This window comes from Sander lucioperca, chromosome 14 (genome assembly GCF_008315115.2).
Source record: "Sander lucioperca isolate FBNREF2018 chromosome 14, SLUC_FBN_1.2, whole genome shotgun sequence".
NCBI lineage: Eukaryota > Metazoa > Chordata > Actinopteri > Perciformes > Percidae > Sander > Sander lucioperca.
The window spans coordinates 20,293,015-20,312,623 of NC_050186.1; the positions used below are offsets into that span (position 1 = coordinate 20,293,015).

Below are 19,609 nucleotides of genomic sequence, written 5' to 3' on the forward strand. Positions count from 1 at the left end.
GTACATTCCTTAGCTTCTGTGTCAGTACTCCTGCCTGTTTCTTCAAACTGGGAGCGTGCTGACCGCCATCTAGCCTACTGCAAGTACTGTAATACACTGACTATGGATAAGTACCTCATAGAACCCTGCTTCCAAAAATCCAAACTATATCTTTATCCTATCTCTCCCTGATGACACTTTTTGGGTTTCCTATAGGTTTACTAAACCCAATTTAGCCTAAACTCAACATTAATCAGTTGTAATATTACTAACTAGCACTAAAGAGACTTCATCAAGACAAGTGGCAGGTGATTACTGGCTATTGCAGAGCAGAAACAACAATTATCTATTTAACAAGAACAAAATCCAAAAACCTGTAGATTACCACTTGAAATTATGCCCTTGTATGCAGGATGCAGGCCTCGAATTAGATGAATAACATTACTGTACCACTATAATATTAAGAAGTCTGAAATTAGCCTAATCAAGTGTCAAAACAGACAAGGTGCAAAAGAGGGACTGATGAAGTGACAGTATAGTTGAAAGAGAGAAATACTGTAAGAGGGTGGGGGTGGGGGGGGAAAGAAAGATGAAGGATGAGCAGAGAGAGAGGAAAAAAATTATATAAGAAACTTTCTGGCTCATTAACTCTGAAATGAAAGTGTTTCAGCACAATAAAAAGAGGGTTGTTCTGTGATAATGGGACTGTAATGCTCATCATGACACCCTGGACAGAGACAGCAACAAAGACAAGGGGTGGCGTAAGTGTAATTACAGCTCTCCTGCAACAAGAGAGCATTATGACTAATTACACGTGGAAGAAAACGTACTGTGACGAATTTACTTGTCCTTTTAAATAAATAAAAATCACAGTGACAGACTTAGTTTTGGTCTTTTCATGAGCTTTGTTGACAATAAGAAAAATATAAAATATCACCAGCCTTATCCTTTAAAGCTGCTCTAATCAATATTTTTATATTAACAATGGATGAAGAGATGTCTAATGTGAAAGGGGTCATCTTTTATTTTTAACTTTTGTTTGGTTTTCACCCCTCCAGCTAGTGTTTAAAGGAATAGTTTGACATTATTGAGAAACATGCGTATTTGTTTACTAGCCGAGAGTTAAATGTGAAGATCAATTTCTCATGTATGATAAATGGGAAGCTACCACCAGAAGCTGGTTAGCTTAGCTTAGCATAAAGACTGTCAATAGGGGGAAACAGCTAGCTGGCTCTGTCCAAAAGTAATAAAATTCACCTACCAGCTCCTATAAACCTCACTTAGTCACACACCTTATGTCTTTGTATTACTTACTACTGTAAGCTAAGCGGTGATCATGTGATCTGTGTATCATTGAGGGAATGCAATCATGACAATCATAAATATTAAGTTTGGAATTGGTCTGTGTGTGTGTGTGTGTGTGTGTGTGTGTGTGTGTGTGTGTGTGTGTGTGTGTGAGAGACGGAAAGATGTTTGTTGGGTGACCATACAGATGTTATTTATGTTTGTGTTTAATGTTTTAATGTTTTAATTGTTGGAGCAGACGATGCAAGGACATTTTCTGGGTGAACAGACAAAGTTTTATCTTATTTCTCAAAATCTTGGGAAACTGCAGTTCACACCTTGCATAAGCTGACAGTAGACTATAATGTGTCTGTAATTACTGTAAACAATATATAATTTGAAAACAAGACAACATTGACAATATAAATCTGTAAGTGAACGTTACGCTTTCCATTGTGTCCAACATTCACTGCCTGGTGAAGAGACGACCGCACAGGTATGACATCAATAACATCTAATTACTTTCCCTCCATGTACTGATCCCACCGGGGAGGATCTCTATTCATTACCAAAAAAATGTGCAATCAACTCAATAATCATTTACCTACATGATTCTCCTATCTGGGTTTGTTTACTTTAATCGTTTAATCACTTAAAAAGGGGCCAATTACACCTGCAGAGAAAATCAGTCTTATCACGAGGAGCTGAGCTTTAATCACAAACCAAGTTTTTTGAAGGCCACTCAGTTACTCTTCACAGTTAAGATGGCATCATTCGGTGCATTGGCATTCGATTAAGATATATAAATACTAAAGTATGATTGATGATGAATTAAAGACCAATACTAATTTTAACAATAATTAAAACACAAACATGAGCAACAAACTGAGTAAAATGAATACATCTTAAACCTTGTGTTGTCTTCCCTTCAACCTTGAAAAAAACACTTTTTTTCAACGTTTTTGACGCCTTTTTCACAGTTTGTTTTTGCTTTTTCCAACGTTTTAAATTTTTACATTTTTCTTCTACACATTTTCAGTGCTTATTTCTATGTCTCATATTTTATGATATAAAACAAAAATTTAAAACCGGTCAATGTGACCCGAAGTCAACACAAGGGTTAATAACATACTGTATTAATTATGACAACGTATTTACTCCACCTTGAGTGTGTTAATATGCACACTAGTAAGCCGGTTTTGATCATATTCAGGATATATCCTATGAAACGATACATCTGGTTATTTAGCTTTGTGTACACGATTTTTAAATGTTCTCCTCCACAGCCATCATTTCTGTACTCAACTATTTGTTTCTTGTTTTTTAATTAGTAAAGTAATAATCTGAGATGTGACAGTAAAATGTACTGAAGGCTGAACTATGAACAATAACATGTCTCTCCGATTGTGGCACGTTACTCGGCCCTAATACGCTCTGTACTTTGTACTGCAGAATATAGAATAGAGCTACACTGGAATCTGTTCGGCAAACTCAAAGAACTTTAAGTTGGGCTCCAAATATTATATTCTAATTAACAAACATTTACAACTAAATTAATTAAATGTAATTGATTTAAAACTGCTTTTTCTTTTATTGAATGTCATGGGATGCACTTGGTTTCTGGAGTCAGTCGCGTAATCCCCATTATCTTCCTTCTTTGATTGTGATTCATGCATTAGCATCAGTTAAAGAACTACAATATCTTGTACTGAATAACTGAATGTGTACCTGTATTACATGGCATCATTGAAAATACAAACACTGGTGTGAAATAGGAGCCAGCTGCACATCGTTGTAGTCTGATGAAACATGATTTTAATTTAGAGCAAGATCAACTTTCCTGAGCCTGCATCCAATGAAACTCACAGAGGGACTGATAAAAAATATTTTTAAAGCATGGCTGTCAATCTTGAAAATTCTTTTTAATAAAGTCCTCAAAAGGCATGTGGTGTTAACCTGATCACAGCAATATGAAGGTTTGGTAAATGCAGACGGTGAGCGGTAACTATCTTTCATTACTCAATTCTCTGTGGTCAGATGGCTTGATAAAGTGTAATAAAGGCCGTCCTTAGAGAAATTAGCCATTTAAGTAATCTAAGGATGCTGGTACAGCTATTAAAAACAAGTGGTGCAGTCTAATTGAATTGCACACCAATAATTCAATAAAAACAGAGTAAAACTAGATTTTCCTGAGCAAAACAATGACCGAGAAAAGAGAAAAGAGTGATTACCGAGTCTATTGTGTGGCTGTAGCGGACGTAAACAAATCGCCTCGGAAACCGGCAACACTCAGGGGAGCTGAGGAAACAAATTGCAGATAGTTTTCAGAAAACCATCCTGATAGCTATTGAATTGTAAAGCCAAACTGCCTTTGACTGGGACTCACGCTGATCCACTGGTTCCTTGGTTATTCCAGTTCACACAACACTGGCAATTTCAAGCTTTAATAAATAAGTTAGAGCAGTTTCTGAAGATCTGCAAGTTTTACCAGACAGCAAACACAGGCTGCAAATGAAAAGACATCTATTTGCGGATCTATTTCTTGCAGGAGTCAAAGGTGATGTTGTGTTTTATAGTCTTGCCTTTTTGGATCTAATCCTGCAAAAACCTTCATCTCTTGTTTCTTCCCCCTTTTGTTGTGTTGTAATCAAGGAAAATGTAAAAAAAAAAAAAAAAAAAAAAAAAAGTGGACCATCCTTTTCTTTCTACAATAAAGTCCATTAGTGTCTTTCTTGAATCTTTTCCTATCTGGTTGGTTGATTGGATGAGTGGGTTTCTTCAGGGTTTCTTAAAATGGAAAAAGAAAATGTCACTGCTGAACAAGTGTAGTTTACCAGAAGGATTTTGGCATTGGCATAAAGATTTAAAAAATGTAGTTCATTCAAACTGCAGCTCATCCCATATTTAATGCTGGGGGAAATGTTCAAAAGTTTAAATATGAAATTTCTTCCATTATCTGTCCCAGGTTTCTAAAATGCACATGTACTCTAGTTTAATATGTTAGAGGACAAATACATCAGACACCATGTATTTATTGTAGGTTGCTGTATAAATAACTGTATAATGTTCCTAATACTAGTATACTGTATAAATAACTGTCCAGTGTTCCTAATACTAGGATGGGTTAAGAATAAAGAAATACACTTTCACTACATCGTACATGTATGTGACTATTAAGAATAGTTTGTTTTTTTTTATAAACATACTCCCAAGCATGTATGAGAAGTGTAGCAATTCAATTTCAACCTTCACCAAAAAAAAGGTAGACGTGATTGAAATGTTAGGTGTCTTGAGATTTTAGGCTTCAAGTCCATCCAATCTGTCCAAGATTGAGGCCAATGCAAAAGGAGCCAGTGTGATGTGTGAAACATGTTTATGTAAATTTATGGAAATGACGGTCTCTTTCATACTTCCACAGTAATGATTGTAGAATGAGCTAAGAAGAGGAATTTCCTCAGCGTCCTCCTCCCCTCTGACCATCTGTCAAAAACTACAACCAACCATCAGTGCAGCACAGCCAGCCTTCAGTAAATCAGTCACTCATTAAGATACATGTTCACAATTGTATTTATGAATTGGAATTCATGGCATTACAAATGTCTAACAATGCAGTGAGCATTAATAGGGCGCCACATATATAAAATGTATATTAATGAGACATCAACAACAACAATTTTTTTAATTTAGTTATTATAATAATTTGTCTTTCAGAACATGGTTCCTTACTTTTTGATCTTATAGACATTTTGCAACACAGAAGCCTTGTGGGAAGTGAAACACTGACACAAACATTCAGTACAGACAGCACAAATGTACACGAGGAAGTTTTGTTTAGTTGTAGCAGATAACAGATCTTCAGTTTGGAATGATTGCTGTGAGGGGGGGGGAAATGAGATGAAAACCTAAAAATGAACAGAGTCCCAAATCTAATTATTATTGACCTTTAGAACAAAGAGGTTACTGGAGGTCAGGATGTACAGTCTCTCATTGGTTGCTCTGAAGCCCAGGATTGGTTTATCAGAGTCCAGGCTGGCCACCTGTTGCTTGGCAACCTGTCCTACCTGACGGCCCTGCTTCCTGTTGAAGAGGACGGTTTCCACTGGCGACGGCTGTCGGTAGATGAATGTTCGGCGGAGACACTCGCACAGTGAAGCGTAGGAGAAGTCTGGAGCGCAGGTCGCAAACTTCTTATCCCGCTTGGATGCCTGGACGTAGCCTATGAAAACAGAGTGAGAAGATTAGAGAAATACAGAGAGGATCTTTGACAGGAGCGACCTGTTTACACTCACACCGGGATGCACATTCACAATTAGAAGCTGCCTAGCCGCGGAGTATTATTTAAAAAAAAATAACAGTTCCACTAGAGCAGTTGGGGTTAGGGTTGTTGATTCACACGCTTTTCACTGATCAAGTATGTAATATATATTCGATTCTAGATCGAGTAATCGCATGGAGAAAAAAAATCTACCGTAGGGCCCAAATATTAGACGCAAATATTATATATTTATATATATATATATATATATATATATATATATATATATATATATATATATATATATATATATATATATATATTTCAACCCCTGCTTTTTCAAATGTATTACCCAGAAACATAAATATCACAGTCGTACAAATACAGTATTTTTTAGAATGCCTTGGCTGAGTGGCACCACATTTTTGTTGCACACATGCTCACAAAGGAAAAAAAGATTGATCAGGTATGTGTCCAATTAGTAACCAATGAATCTATTGCTTGTAACCATTGATAGCTAGGGTATCAGGGACTTGCACAATGGCACCTTAATGGAAATAAGGGAAGAGCAAGCGCTGCCCTTTCGCCATGCAGCTTTATCCTGCCAGGCCGAGGATTAAAGTTGGATTGTTATTAGATCCACCTTCCAGTAACAAACCAATTTTATGTAACCTTTAGGCCCCCACTGCCCCATCTATAAGGGTTAGGAAGAATTGGTTGGGCCACACAGTACAGTGTGTGTTCTAGTGCATAGTCCCAATGAAAGCTTTAAATTGCAGTAAAACAAAAGGGATACCGTGCTAACAGAATCATTTCTCTTGTCTTTGGTGCACAGGGAGAATATTTGAAGTATTGAAAAGCTACCCAGGTAGCGAAAATCCTCAAAAAACTGGTCCTGAAAGCTTTGTGGACAAAGAATAAGTGCTTGAGTGAAGAAAAAGGTTTAAATCAGCAGCAAATGTTTCAATCCCTCAGACTATCATCAGTGTTTACGTATTCATGATTTACGGTATTTACTGTAAATACAGAAGGCACATTAATGAGCCAGTGAAGTCAGTTAGACAGCGGTAGCACTAAGATAGCAGAGATATACTCACATATATACTGCAAAGGGCTCCATCAATGTAAAACATCAATACAGTAAAAACAATTAGCACTAAAAATAATTAGTCGAGTATTCAATTAGTTGATGGAGAGAAAATTAATCAACAACAATATAATGAATTAGCTGGTTCTCGTTCCTCAAATGTGAGGATTTGTAGATTTTTCTGTTTTATATATCAGTGTAAAATAAATAGCTTCGGGTTTTTGACTGAATGGACAAAACAAGTTAATTTGTCACCTTGGGCTCTGCATAATCAAACAAATCAAGATAAAGCCTGCAAGACTGACAAAGCTTTTCAGTATTTTTGTTCAATTTCTTTTAAGATATTTGAATGCATTAAACTTCAATTATTTACCATCAGTGAGGTGCACACAGATTGCTCATGAAACAAAAAGGTCTGTGGTCACTTCATACCACGACAACAAAAGAAAGGACAAAAGACCTGATGGTGGTAAACTGAGCTTTTGTTGGAAGGTGGTCTCCATCGCGGCTAAAAAACAAATGTTTTCTTCTTTCCTTTCCATCCTCTCCTCTCTTTTTGTCTTCCCTATTTTTTATTCTCAAAACCTGATTAGCCACCTCCCGTCCTGAGATTTCCCATCTGACACCAGGGTGTTTCAATAACAGAAGAAAGGACTTATTTTTCTACTGCTACTACATAATTACTGAAAAAATCCCCTGTGATCCATATGCCCTCTTAAACTGGATGATGTATTCCTAACAGACAGATTGGTAAAACTCTGCGTGCGGTGTTTAATGAAAAAGACAAATGAAGATGTCATACCTGTCAAAGTGAAAATTGAAATAAAACGTGTTCCAGAAGTCGTTGTTAAGAAGAGAAAGATGAGCAGATGAATTCAATGAAGACGGAGATTGAAAGAGACACGGCTCTAGAAATGGGTACACTGGCTGATGGCCTGAGTATTTGATTTGAGATTTGGAGTTAAATTAAAACAGCCTCAACCCATTAGTCAGTGCCTCAGCTAAGAGGCACACTATCATCCAGACCTCTTTAAATGGTTTAAATGCAGAGCATAGAAATCTGTTTATAATCCTTTTTCCACACATTTATGTGTGTCCTTGTACACTACAAGCAGTGTCAGTAAACTCCCTGGTCATTTACTGCAGATGTATTGCCGCCATTTGAAATGTTCTGTTGTCTAGCCACTGCAGCACTAGAAGCACAGCAGCATGACAGCGGAATGTAAACAAAGTTAATTGCTGTAAGAATGAATAATTCAACTGAAGTTGTCATGATATATCAAAAATACAAATTAAAGTAGGCCTCCACTGAGACTGCTGCTTACATCTTCAAACCACTCCCACATCCAGTAGTCTCGCTTTGCCAGACCTTCCTCCACAGTGCTGCAGAGGAGGGTCTGGCTAGTCCACACAGCATTCCGGGATGGGAGAAAAACGTGCTCTGGTTTATTGGCATTTCTTTAAACCAATCACAATTGTCATGGGTAAGCACCAGGATAAACCACGGTGACGCTGTAAAATAGTCTCGGGAAGGAACTTGTTTTGGTGAAATGTGTATGTTCAAAAGTTGTTTTAGTCGTGCAACAGAAAACTCAGATTGGACAGATAGTCTAGCTAGCTGTCTGGATTTACCCTGCAGAGATCTGGGAGCAGTTAACCATAGCCCTCAAAAAGCTATATAAATGCAGTCCATTTACATTCATCTTTTCAATGCACATGTCTAAACATCACAAATTACTCAAATCTAAACATCTAAAAAATATAATATATATTTCTGTGGGTTTTTGGGAGATGCTGCAAATATAATGGCTTCATGGCTATTTAGAAGTATATAAGCTGAAAAGGGGTTTTTAGTTGAAGCTCTTACCTAAGGCGTTGAACGTGGCAATGTGCTCCCACATGTTACTGGGTTGGTCGGGACGAGGCTGCCACACTAGAGCGTCCACATCATGTCTGAGGCAGAAGCATGGCATTTCAGAGGGGTTCCGATCAACTGTGAACAGGTACTGATGGCTGCCTAGATTCACCTGGAGAGAGACAAACAGTTCCAAAATGCAATTTAATAGAGATTTTTAAATAACATGGTGTGAAGGATAGATGTTCTGATGTGCCCTGTTGTAATCTGTTGTGTGGCTGAACCTGTATAGATTATCCATCAATTTTGTATTCTCTCTCTTACTTATATCCTGCATTCCTTTTTTTCCCTCCTTTCTTTTTCCAGTTTTTTCTTTTTCATTTGTTTGTTTCTCTTTCATGTTTTCCCTCCATTCATTTCTCTTTATTCCTACCTTCTTTGTTTTCTTTCTTCCCTCCTTCCCTTTCTTTCCTGCCTCTTTACCTACCTACCTTCCTTCCTTCCTTGTTTTTTGTTTTTTTCTCTCCTCCTGTCCTTTCCTTTTTTCTTGGCTTCTTTCCTTTCCATCCTCTCCTCTCTTTTTGTCTTCCCTATTTTCTTTCTTCTTCTTCTTCCTTCTTTCCTTCTTGTATCTCTGGTTGGATTTGGAAAATACATTCAATTTCCCTGTGTGGGATCAATATAGTCTATTTTTCTTGTCTTTGTTGACTGATTTAAAAAAAAAAACAGGTTTCTCTACATCTTTCTTCCCATGTGGTTATCAATATAATAAAACAAAAGATTACTGTTACTGTTTGTAGAAGATCTTTCCATTGAAATTCAGTGTGGCCATTAAGGGTGAAGAGCTGTACTGAATAGTTTGTGATAACAGCCATAAAGGCCATGTATTTGCCCAAGACTCAGTTCACTCTGATGGATGTACTTGACGTAATTGCGTGTGTGTGGTTTGAAGATATTCTAGTCTGACTCCAATTTGTTTTGAGAGAACAAGGCCGTAGTTGTGACATAATCGCTCCTCGACATCTGACTGTTCACAGCGATCCCTCATTCGGAGTCAACCCACACCCTGTGAATCCAGCTGCCAACATATTTTAGAGGCTGTCAGGCAGCACTGTCCTGCCCATCTCAAAACACACTTGACAGGCATTGAAAATTCGGCATAAAGCAGCACACATGTTGATGGTTGATGGTTGTGCGCAATGACAAGCCTTTTAGCAAGCCATCACTCCTCCACTCTAAACCTCATTTTCTTGCCACTTGTGTTTTGACTTTAAGCATGCGGCAGACCTTCGCTCATGCTTTAGTAGATCCTTTGTGTGAGAGTTGACTACAATGACACCAGTGACTACCCCGGTCATGATTTGTGAACAATAAAAAGAAACAAAAAATGAAAACAAAGAATAAGTACAGTGTTAAAGATTGTATCTGTCATGGAGGGCAGAGTGTATGCAAGTTTCATTGAACTTCAAGCCTCAAAGTGATTTCAATGATTAGTTTCTCCTCTGTGCAATGAGTGAAATCAGCTGCTGTAAAAATAATGTCAAAACAGTCAGCCCTGCATGGCACACAGCTGCCAAATTGAGTATTATTAGATGTAAGATGGTAGTGTGCCAAGATTTTGAGATCTTACTTTTGAAATTCCCTCCATTAACATCTGCCATCACACCATTAAAATGGAGATGAATTGTGTTTAATTTGTGCTAGTCAGAGCATTGATCAAATACATATTTAAAAAAACACAACAGCAATGCATCTTTTAGAAAACAATGTCCCAGTTAATCACGAAAATTCCGAAACCTTGAATTTGAGTTTGAGCGCATGAGTTTTCATATTTATTTCGTTAAGAAAGCTTAAACAGTTAGTCCACAGATGTAATCGGCGACTGTTTTGATTATTAATTAATCATAAAAATTCACAGGTTCCAGTTTCTCAAATCTGAATATTTCTGTTAGAAAACACTCCTCCATGATTGTAAACTGAAACTTTGGGTTATGAACTGTTGGTCAGACAAAACAAGACACTGTAGGAAATGAACTTGGGCTCTGCACTTAATGACATTCTATAAAATAAGCGGTAGGGAAATAATTAGTTGCAGCCCTAGTATGCTGTAGTTTCAATTAAAACTGTTCAGTGTAAATGAGGGGATGTTAAGCTTAGCTGGTTCCGTTTACTTCCATGTTAGGTAGTATGCTGCACATAAGATGAACTGCACCTTTGCAAATGATCTGACCAAATTTCTTAAGTGAATTTATTTAGCTTCTTTAGAAGTTTGTTTCAGTATTCCCTGATATCAGACAGAAGTGTCAACTCATTACATTCAGTTTCCATCTTCAGTCTGACGAGGCTTCCACTCTAACTGATTTCTATGGAGGAGGGGGATTCGCTTTTCCTTAACCAATAACTAGAGACCAACATATCCACCTAAATGGAGCGTCATGACACATAGCCATACCAAGATACTGGTTCTGGGGTTTAAAGAGTGAAGTGGATTAAAAACTATGTCGGGCGATTTTGAAAAGACATTTGACTAATTGGTAGTCCCCTCGGGGCGCTCATTGAACCGCTGTTTCATGTGATGCCAGACAAATCAGTCAACTTGGTAGAGTGGGCAGATTCAAAAATCTGGACTCAGGCAATCCTGGACGCTAAAACATCAAAGAAAACATTGGTTTTATATTTTCAAGATAATACTGAAAGAAATTAAAATGTTCAGACTTTGTTGCCATCTGTGGGTGGCAACACGGATCCTACACTGAAAGCAACACATAACCAAATTTCACCACAAATGTCTTAATCTTTCTATAAATAAAAATGTTGTCGTCAGCATCATTAAAGATGTTATGATCCAAGAGGAAGTGTTGCTTCTGATGCACTGAAAGAGTGAAAATGCACCAATACAAAATATGCCTTATAGATACAATCTTATGGATAAGCTTTCATACTTTCAGAAAATCTAGTTACATCTCTTTCATTATCTTTGCCCTGAAATATAATAATATTATTAGCTCTTACTCATACATGCTGATGCTGAGTGGGAGTGTGTGTGGATATATGCTCTAGGATTACAGTTATTGTTTGATAAAGATATTTGGGAGCTGGAAACTCTCTGCCACCTTTATTAAGAATTACATTAGCCAGCTGCAGGATGTTAAGATTTGTTTTGTCTTCTCCAATTCAAGACATAGACTGAGCATTGTTATTGTATGTATTGTAATACATTGCTCTACTCTACTTATGCCTGGCCTGGGTCCTGGGAAATAAAACCATTTCCTCTGATATTCTGTGGCTTGTTAATGGTCAAATTCCACACAAAAAAAGGAAACATCCAATCATGAGGCTTTTGTCTCATTATTTTATAGCACATATACTTCATACAGTCTCTGGCCTGCTTTCTGTGTCAGATATGTACAGCAGAGTGTTCAGATCTTACCTTACAAACCAGGGAAATCAGAAGAATCAAAAAGAAAAGAAATTCCTATTCTGCTTTAATTTCTTTAGAAAGCCATTATTAAATGAGTATGATTTAACCGTCAGCAGCAGAACAAAGCATCAGTTTAAACTCTAGAATCCTGAATCCAAATTCCTGCTAATTCCTATGTTACCCGCTAAACTGAAATATGCTATTCAAAATAGAGAGTGATTAAAAACATGAAAGGTAAGCCCAGTTCTTAGGGACCAGCGGATTTTTATTGAAGACTGTGGATGACCTGGACACAGCGAAAAACCCTCTCAGGTGTTCTTCTGCATATACTGTTAAATGTATTTAATGCATCTACATAGCAGAAACAGAATGGGGTAAACACGGTTTGCCTTTTTGTCTGCTTTATACCTTGTGGTAAAGCACAAAGTTTGCTCGGGTGTATTGTAATATCTTTCTGTATAGTTACTTGATTTGGAATAAATAATCATGTTTTAGTGTACCTGCCATACAGGTGCCCTTTTTAGAAAACATTTAGTATTTTGTTTTGTTACCTGGGACAATGTGTAAAGTTGTCACTCATGGAAAAGTTTAATAGTCGATATTATTGATGATTCATACACACAACATAAAGCACTACAGTTGGGCTCTGTATAGACAAATACTCAAAATAAATTACCTGTTCTCAGTCTGAAAGAAGCTTTTAGTGAATACTCTTTCCTTGTTATCATCAAAGGGTTTGTAGGCTTTGTAGATGGATGACAGGAAGTGAGAGGTTGGCATTTCGAAAGCAAAAGCAAATGTATCTGTATACAGAGGCCATATGTCTGTAATAACAGCTGAAATGCCAACTACCTGTCATCATCATCATCACTGCTTCTGTCATGTTCCTGTGAGGCTGCTGCTCACTTGCCTTTATATCGGGAGGACAAAGCGTTGTTTATTTAGACTCTTTTGCCCGAGATGCTGAACTTTTGCTTTTCATTTGACTGCAAAGACACAAGTTAAATCAAACAACAGTCAGACATGAAGACCTTGATATCATTCAGTCTGGTGTGTGATCATGAATATTCAATAGAAAATTCACTTAGCCTCATTGTATCAATCTCTTTAACATCACATTTAATTATTGTCACTCTTGAATCAAAAGGGGGAAAAACCAGATTATTTCAACGCTGGTATCATTATGTTTTTACACAAAAACTCAGAACATTCACTGTGTTCAGAGAAGCTGTCTGTGCTCTGTAATGGTAAGATGTTAATTGGCCTGCAGAGTCATTTGACAGTGCCAACACCATGAAAGAGACAAGTTTCACATTATGTTTTTATCATCACACACTGTAATTAATAATGTTAGCTCAGCAGTAAGACGTAGGAATTTAGCTTTGATTATCTCAACAGTCTACAGCCATGCTAGTAACTTTGTGAGGCTGTACTTCGGCACAGCTAACATGCTCACAATGACAATATTAACATGCTGATGTTTAGCAAAGTATAATGTTTACCATGTTAACCATCTTAGTTTATCAAGTTGGCCTGCTAACATGTTCTAATTAGCACTAAACACAAAGTACATCAGAGGCTGATGGGAATGGTGCCAGATGAAAAGTTAGGTTTAGTTACCTAAATTATTTTAGTTCAATTGGAGGGACTGTCTGCACCAAGTTTAATGGCAATCCATTCAACAGTTGTCAAGATATTTCACACACAAACAAAAAAAAGTAAGTCATATGGTGGTCTTCAAAGGTTGAACTCTAAATAAGTGAAATATTTGACCTGCTGGTGGAGTCAGCAGGGAAAAGTCAGAGGATCACCAAAACCATTAGGATTCATCCTCTGGGCACCATGGATGTCTATACCAAATAAAAATAATATATAATAATTCATATGTTTCAGAAAAACCACAAATGTCTGTAAACATTGCCATAGCAATCCTTTCAATAGATATTCCAGACTGGACCAACGTGGTTGACCGACTAACTGCTATTTATATCCTTAGACTGACGCTGCAAGTGTTGCTTTTTTTTTTTTTTACATACAATATCCATGTTATATATAACAGATTTTAATGGTGTTTTTGATAATTACAAACTGTACATTTTCAAAGTTTCCTAAATCTTATTTTTCAAAGAAAGCCTTGATAGCCAAAGCCTGCAGTAAATACAGTTAACAGATATACAGATATACTCCATTGAAAAAGGTATTACACATATGGCCAGTGGATATGACTCATAGCCTTCCCTCTAGGGAACACGGATAAATATCATTCTTAGTCTTTTCACCTGGGATTGGAACCGAGGTGAAGCACATCGACAAATGTGTCAAATTAATAGGCGGTCACAATTTTAAGCTGAAAGGTTTTATATAAAAAAATAAATTTAAAAAAAGGTCAGCATATGTCGTAGTGGGCAGGCAAGCAACTGAAGCATTAAGGCGGACAAAATGAGGCAGGGAACTGAAGAATAGAAAGGTAAGGCTTCCTGGATGAGATACGGATAAACACGGGAAAACATCCACCCACCCATACACACCCACCAACCCACCCACACACACCCACACCCACCCAACCACCCACCCACACACCCATACACAGAGAGACACACACACACACACACACACGGAAAAAACTGACCCAACTGTCCTTCCAAAGGCTGATGGTACAGGTACGATTCTAATCCACCTCATTTAAGGGCAGCAGCTTACATTGCAGAGTAAATGGAGGGAGAAACATTAAAGGCATCACAGCCTGGGCAGAAACACTGCACCTTGTATTCAATACTCATCATTAGCCTTTCATTACATAGTGAAAGGGTTTGTTTGACTGTTGTGAGAGTTTTTGTGATGGGAAATTCTTAACCATAAATTATTTTTGCGCAAATGAAACAGAGAAACTGAAAGAGGCGCATCAGTGATGGACATACACTAATGTCCACAAATGAAGAGCTTTTTTTAAACTGTAACAAAAAAAAAAAAAAAAAAGCGACAAATAATACAAGGTGGAGATTTCACGAATGATTGAAATAATGGAAAAGACAAGTTCCTTATCTCCTATCTTGAATTATTCAGGCATTTCTTTGAATCTGAAAACCACACAAAAGCCATTCACAACCCAAACTAGACAAAATCCTGTTTTTCTACAGCTGTTATCAGAATCAGTTTTTTATGGCGAGGTGTAAACACATACAAGGAATTTGACTCCAGCATTTAGTTTCACCTCACAGTAGTAGTTATGTGCTTTTTAATCAAGCTAGCTAGAATGAAATGTCTTAATAACTATTGGATAGATTGCCATGAAACTGAGTACAGGCACTTATGTTCCCCTGAGAATAAATTATAAAAACTTTGGTGATCTCTTAACTTTTCATCTAGTGCCAGCATCAAAGTTAAAATCTTATGACCCAAATGTGAATTTGTCAATTTCCCCCTTGGGGAACAAATACGTCTCCTGTTATGTTAAATACATGTAAACATTCCCATCAGCCTCAGCTTTACTATTGGTGCTAATTAGTAAATGCATTATATCCGCTAAAATAACCCTTTTACCATTGTCACTGTGAGCATGTTAGCATTCTGATTTAAGCATTAAAGCACTGCTGAGCGTAAGTACATACTCAAAGAACTGCTAACATGGCTGTAGACTCTTGTTGACAACATAAACTGTAATAAGATAATAATTATTGTTTGTTGAAGTATATGCTGGGGATAGACTGTAAACACTATTTCAAATGCCAGCAATGTAGTTTATAAATCCGCTGTGACCTTTTGCTTAAGAGGCTAACGCTTACTGCAGCTGAAATGGACAGCCCACGAGAGTCTTTGATCAGAGAACAGTAGGAAAATATCCGTTTTAATAGGTTGACAATGAGTAAACGCCTCCTTTGATGCAGAGCATTGGTACCATCTGATAAATGTCAACATGTCCACGCCTTTCTCCTCACAAAAGCAAAGTGACCTGTTGTACCGTGACAAATACATTCTCAGGATGAGCATTTATAAAAATAGATGCCAGGTACAATGGTTCAGCTTCTTAATATTCAAGTCACAAGGGTAGGTGATGGAAATGGAGTGGGTGGGCCTGTTTCTTCTTTACTGGGCCTTTGTCGGGCTCTCTGAACAAGAAGCTTGTTAAAGCGCAAGGGTGGCGCTGGCTTGCTCACTGGGGGCAGTGCTGAATAAAATCATGCTCTTATGAAGGCAGATAGCATCAGGTTGCCAGCAGTGTACTTGAGGGGAATGCAGGATGGAAGGAGGTGACAGACACGACTGAAAATGTTAAATCTTACGACTCAGGGTTGAAGGATTGGAGCATCAACGTGTTTACTAGTGAAGGAGATAGGTGTTACTCACCACCTGAGTGGGCTTGAGTGATTCTCCATCAAAGTGTGTGAGGCTGGAGCTGTCTTCTGGGAACCCATCACAGTCCTCCAGCTCCTGAGAGTTACAAGGGGGCTTGTCCCCGTCAGGGTTTCCGTTCTGGATAAAAAAGGAGGAACAGGGAAAACAAGGCCGAGGCCACGGTTACACTCGTTTTGCATTTATTAACATGTAAAAAGCTTGATTTGTACTGAGGACCTCAAGTGGACCCAGATGATACTAATGAAGTGTAAGGGCGAGAGAGGATATGGCTAAAAAATGCTGTTGAACATGAGACACAGTGTGATGATGTGTACAAGATGTCAGACAGAGGAGGGCGAGGAGCAGCTGAAGAGGGAAAGGACAGAGATGAGAGGCCTCGGAGGAGGGAGGGCTGCTTAAAGCTAGAAGAGTGGACTAAAATAAGAAATGTCTGTGAGGTCATGAGGAACCCTCCTGAGAAAACAAGCAAAAGCGAAAGCTTGGCCTCATGAAAGTTTAATGTTTGAGTAATATTTTCAAACACGTACTGCTGATTGATTTAACACCGCAGTGATTCAACCAGACATTTATCAATGGGGCAGGGCGCTATGACGGTATGTAACGATAATAAAATTAACTGACATTTATGACACAATATATTTCCCTTTACTATTTCCTGGGTGTTTCAAATCCCCAAAACAGTACAGTTTTATGGTAATACTGGGTTTACAGGATTGTGGTTTTAATAATTTGTATTTAAGTCACCGGATAAGATAAACACAGACATTTCCGTCTTGTTATTTATCAACCATTTTACAATTGAGTTTCTACAAAATACTATACACAAACTATATTGATATTGTGAAATAAAATAAAACATGTATCTTAGCCTTTGTAGATTTTATTATATAATTTTTTAGGAATTTTCTGAAAAAAAGATTTATGAAAATGTGTACTAATTATAGGAAAAATGGACATTAGTAAAGTCAGCTTGAGATGTAAAAATGTGTTTATCGAAAATCAGCAGAATGCCATAAAAATTTGTGAGCTAATTCTTGCTCCCCAGAGGATAAAGTTTTCTTTTTTCTTCCGCACTATGCTCAAGACAAAATGTCACCTTTGCACACAAAATATCTCATGTTGTAATTGGTAGATTAGCATTTAATTCGTGGGCAGCTTTTACACTTATAATTTACATAAATGTTGGGTATTATCATTCAAGAGAGGCAGCTTTGGCATTTGTTTAAATGATGGCACCAATGAAAGACATTGTCCATTTTGAGTTATCAACATGAGTCTCAGCCTACCAAGTCTTCAGAGGTGAGGAATGTCAGTCTCTCGTGGATGAGGGCAGCTTGCTCGTCGCTCATCACGTTCTCCCCTCTCTTGTCACCCATCACCAGCTCCGACCACATCGGTCCCTCAGTGCGCTTCTGCAGGGTCACCTCCAGGCTGATATAGAAACAAATAGAAACATATTCCTTCTCAATCAAAGTGCTGACCATCAATGAGTCATATACATGCAAATGATAAGGCTTGAGTGTGCAGACAAGCTGTGTCAGAACGCTCACAAACTGATTTTCTATTTGTCACAAGCTGCCAAAAGGTTCCACTCTGGTTCCACACTTTCAGAAATTGTCTGACAGCGTGAATTTTATGAACTACAGAGCAAACGGTGTACTTGAATGAGAATGATGCAAACAACTAGTAAACATCCAATCAGGAACACTCTGGTAGGCTAAAATGCAGTTTTGATGAGAAAGGTCAGAGAAGAGCTTGATGAGTTATTCAGGGTTACAGGTCTGTGGCTGATCTGGTTTTGACAGAAATGATGTTCCTCAGTAGCAAGTGTTTGAAGTTGCAGCAGAATAAAACAAGAAAGTACCAAAAAAAAATGTTAGCAACATTACAAGCAGCAATTATTTTCTGTCCTCTATACAATACGTTTTTGTACTGACATTCAGACTAAAGTAACTAAAATATTATTATCTGCCAACATCTTGTCTCCAATAGTCACAGAAGTTCTTCAATTTTTTTTGTTGCCAAATTATGAAAATAAAATAAATGCAACCACCAATCATTGTTTCTACATGGCTAATTTAGATAGTAACATTAATTACTGACAATAAAGGCCTACAGAAACATTTCAGAACATATGCTACTCATAGGTTGCAGAGTCTGTATATATTATTATGTCTTTCCACACATAAAACCTATACACTTGATCCTTTTTCTCTGGCGGAAGCACCATGAATTCAATACGAAGACATGTGAGCCTATTCATTAACTCTCATTGTTTCAATAAATTATGGTAATGAAGATCCATCTTTATGAATTCAAGCCAAAATACAAATAAATTAGAACAAAATCAGAATAACATTGTCTTTTCTTCCTTTTTCCAATTTGCAAGAGCAATTTTATCTGACATTTTCTTGTCAGTTCTCAAGGTTCCGAGTATATTTAGTCACAGTGCACCAATTGCAGTTTTCCATTAAGCAAAGAGAGCATAATGAACGGTATGCTGATGCTTCATGTTTTGTGGTTCTGATGGTTCATGTACTCTCCAATGCATTATGGTCCACTGAATAGGGCTGAATGGTGAAAAGGTACAATGTACCGTTTTAAGTGCATCACAGTACGGCAGAATACCACATCTGCAAACTATTAAAAGCATGTTTGATGGTGACAAAAATAAGAACAGAAACAATGTAATGCATGTTAACTGTATTATTTAGCCAAATACTGATTTTGAAATAATGTTACTGTAAAAATTGTGTACCCTTTCCTCTATGGCTTATACATTTTTTTTCCCCCTATGCTTATGTTTTGTTTTTTCTGTCTCTTCTTTCTGTTTTTAATCTTCCTGTAAAGCAACTTCGGTTTTAAAAAGTGCTATAAAATAATTAAGTTTATTTCTGCGCGTTATGTAAACCAATAATTACCACAATCTTTCCTGGGCATAAAAGTCCAGATAAGACTGTGCCAATACATGCCTTGTGAATGCATTGGCAGTCTAATGTAGCTAAATATGTATTCAAATGAAAGCTTTCTGTCGCATCAGTCTGAATTTTAAAGAGGCACAGTAATACACATCTCACTCAAAAAGGGTCTAGGAGCATGGCAGTGAGCATTGGAACTAGTTTAGTAATTCATACAAATCCCTTATTAAACGTAATTAGGTTTAGCTTTCAACATTTGCAGGTAATTAGTTACTATGCTAAAACACAGTTTTCAGAAGCATAATATATTAAATGTCTATGAGACATTAAAATATCAGGCGTTGCCTACTTGAATCTTATTTGTCATGATTCATTCTGTACCAGGGCAATTAGACAACAGCCAATAGTTTTTAGTTTTTTTGCCATTATGGAATGCTAGTTAATTAGCTTCAGCTGA

At 37.4% G+C, this 19,609-nt stretch overlaps 1 protein-coding gene across 1 annotated transcript in view; it reads right to left on the reverse strand.

Moving 5' to 3' along the window:
• Positions 1 to 4,816: 4,816 nt before the first annotated feature.
• The window catches only part of nudcd1 (NudC domain containing 1), a 43,790-nt gene continuing 28,997 nt past the window's right edge, over positions 4,817 to 19,609 (reverse strand). Inside the window, exons 7-10 of the mRNA XM_031295690.2 lie at positions 17,521 to 17,665; positions 16,226 to 16,351; positions 8,473 to 8,632; positions 4,817 to 5,479 (exon numbers count right to left, since the gene is read on the reverse strand). Coding sequence (XP_031151550.1) covers positions 5,190 to 5,479; positions 8,473 to 8,632; positions 16,226 to 16,351; positions 17,521 to 17,665 — 721 coding nt within the window. The 3' untranslated portion in view covers positions 4,817 to 5,189. The remainder of the gene's footprint in view (positions 5,480 to 8,472; positions 8,633 to 16,225; positions 16,352 to 17,520; positions 17,666 to 19,609) is intronic.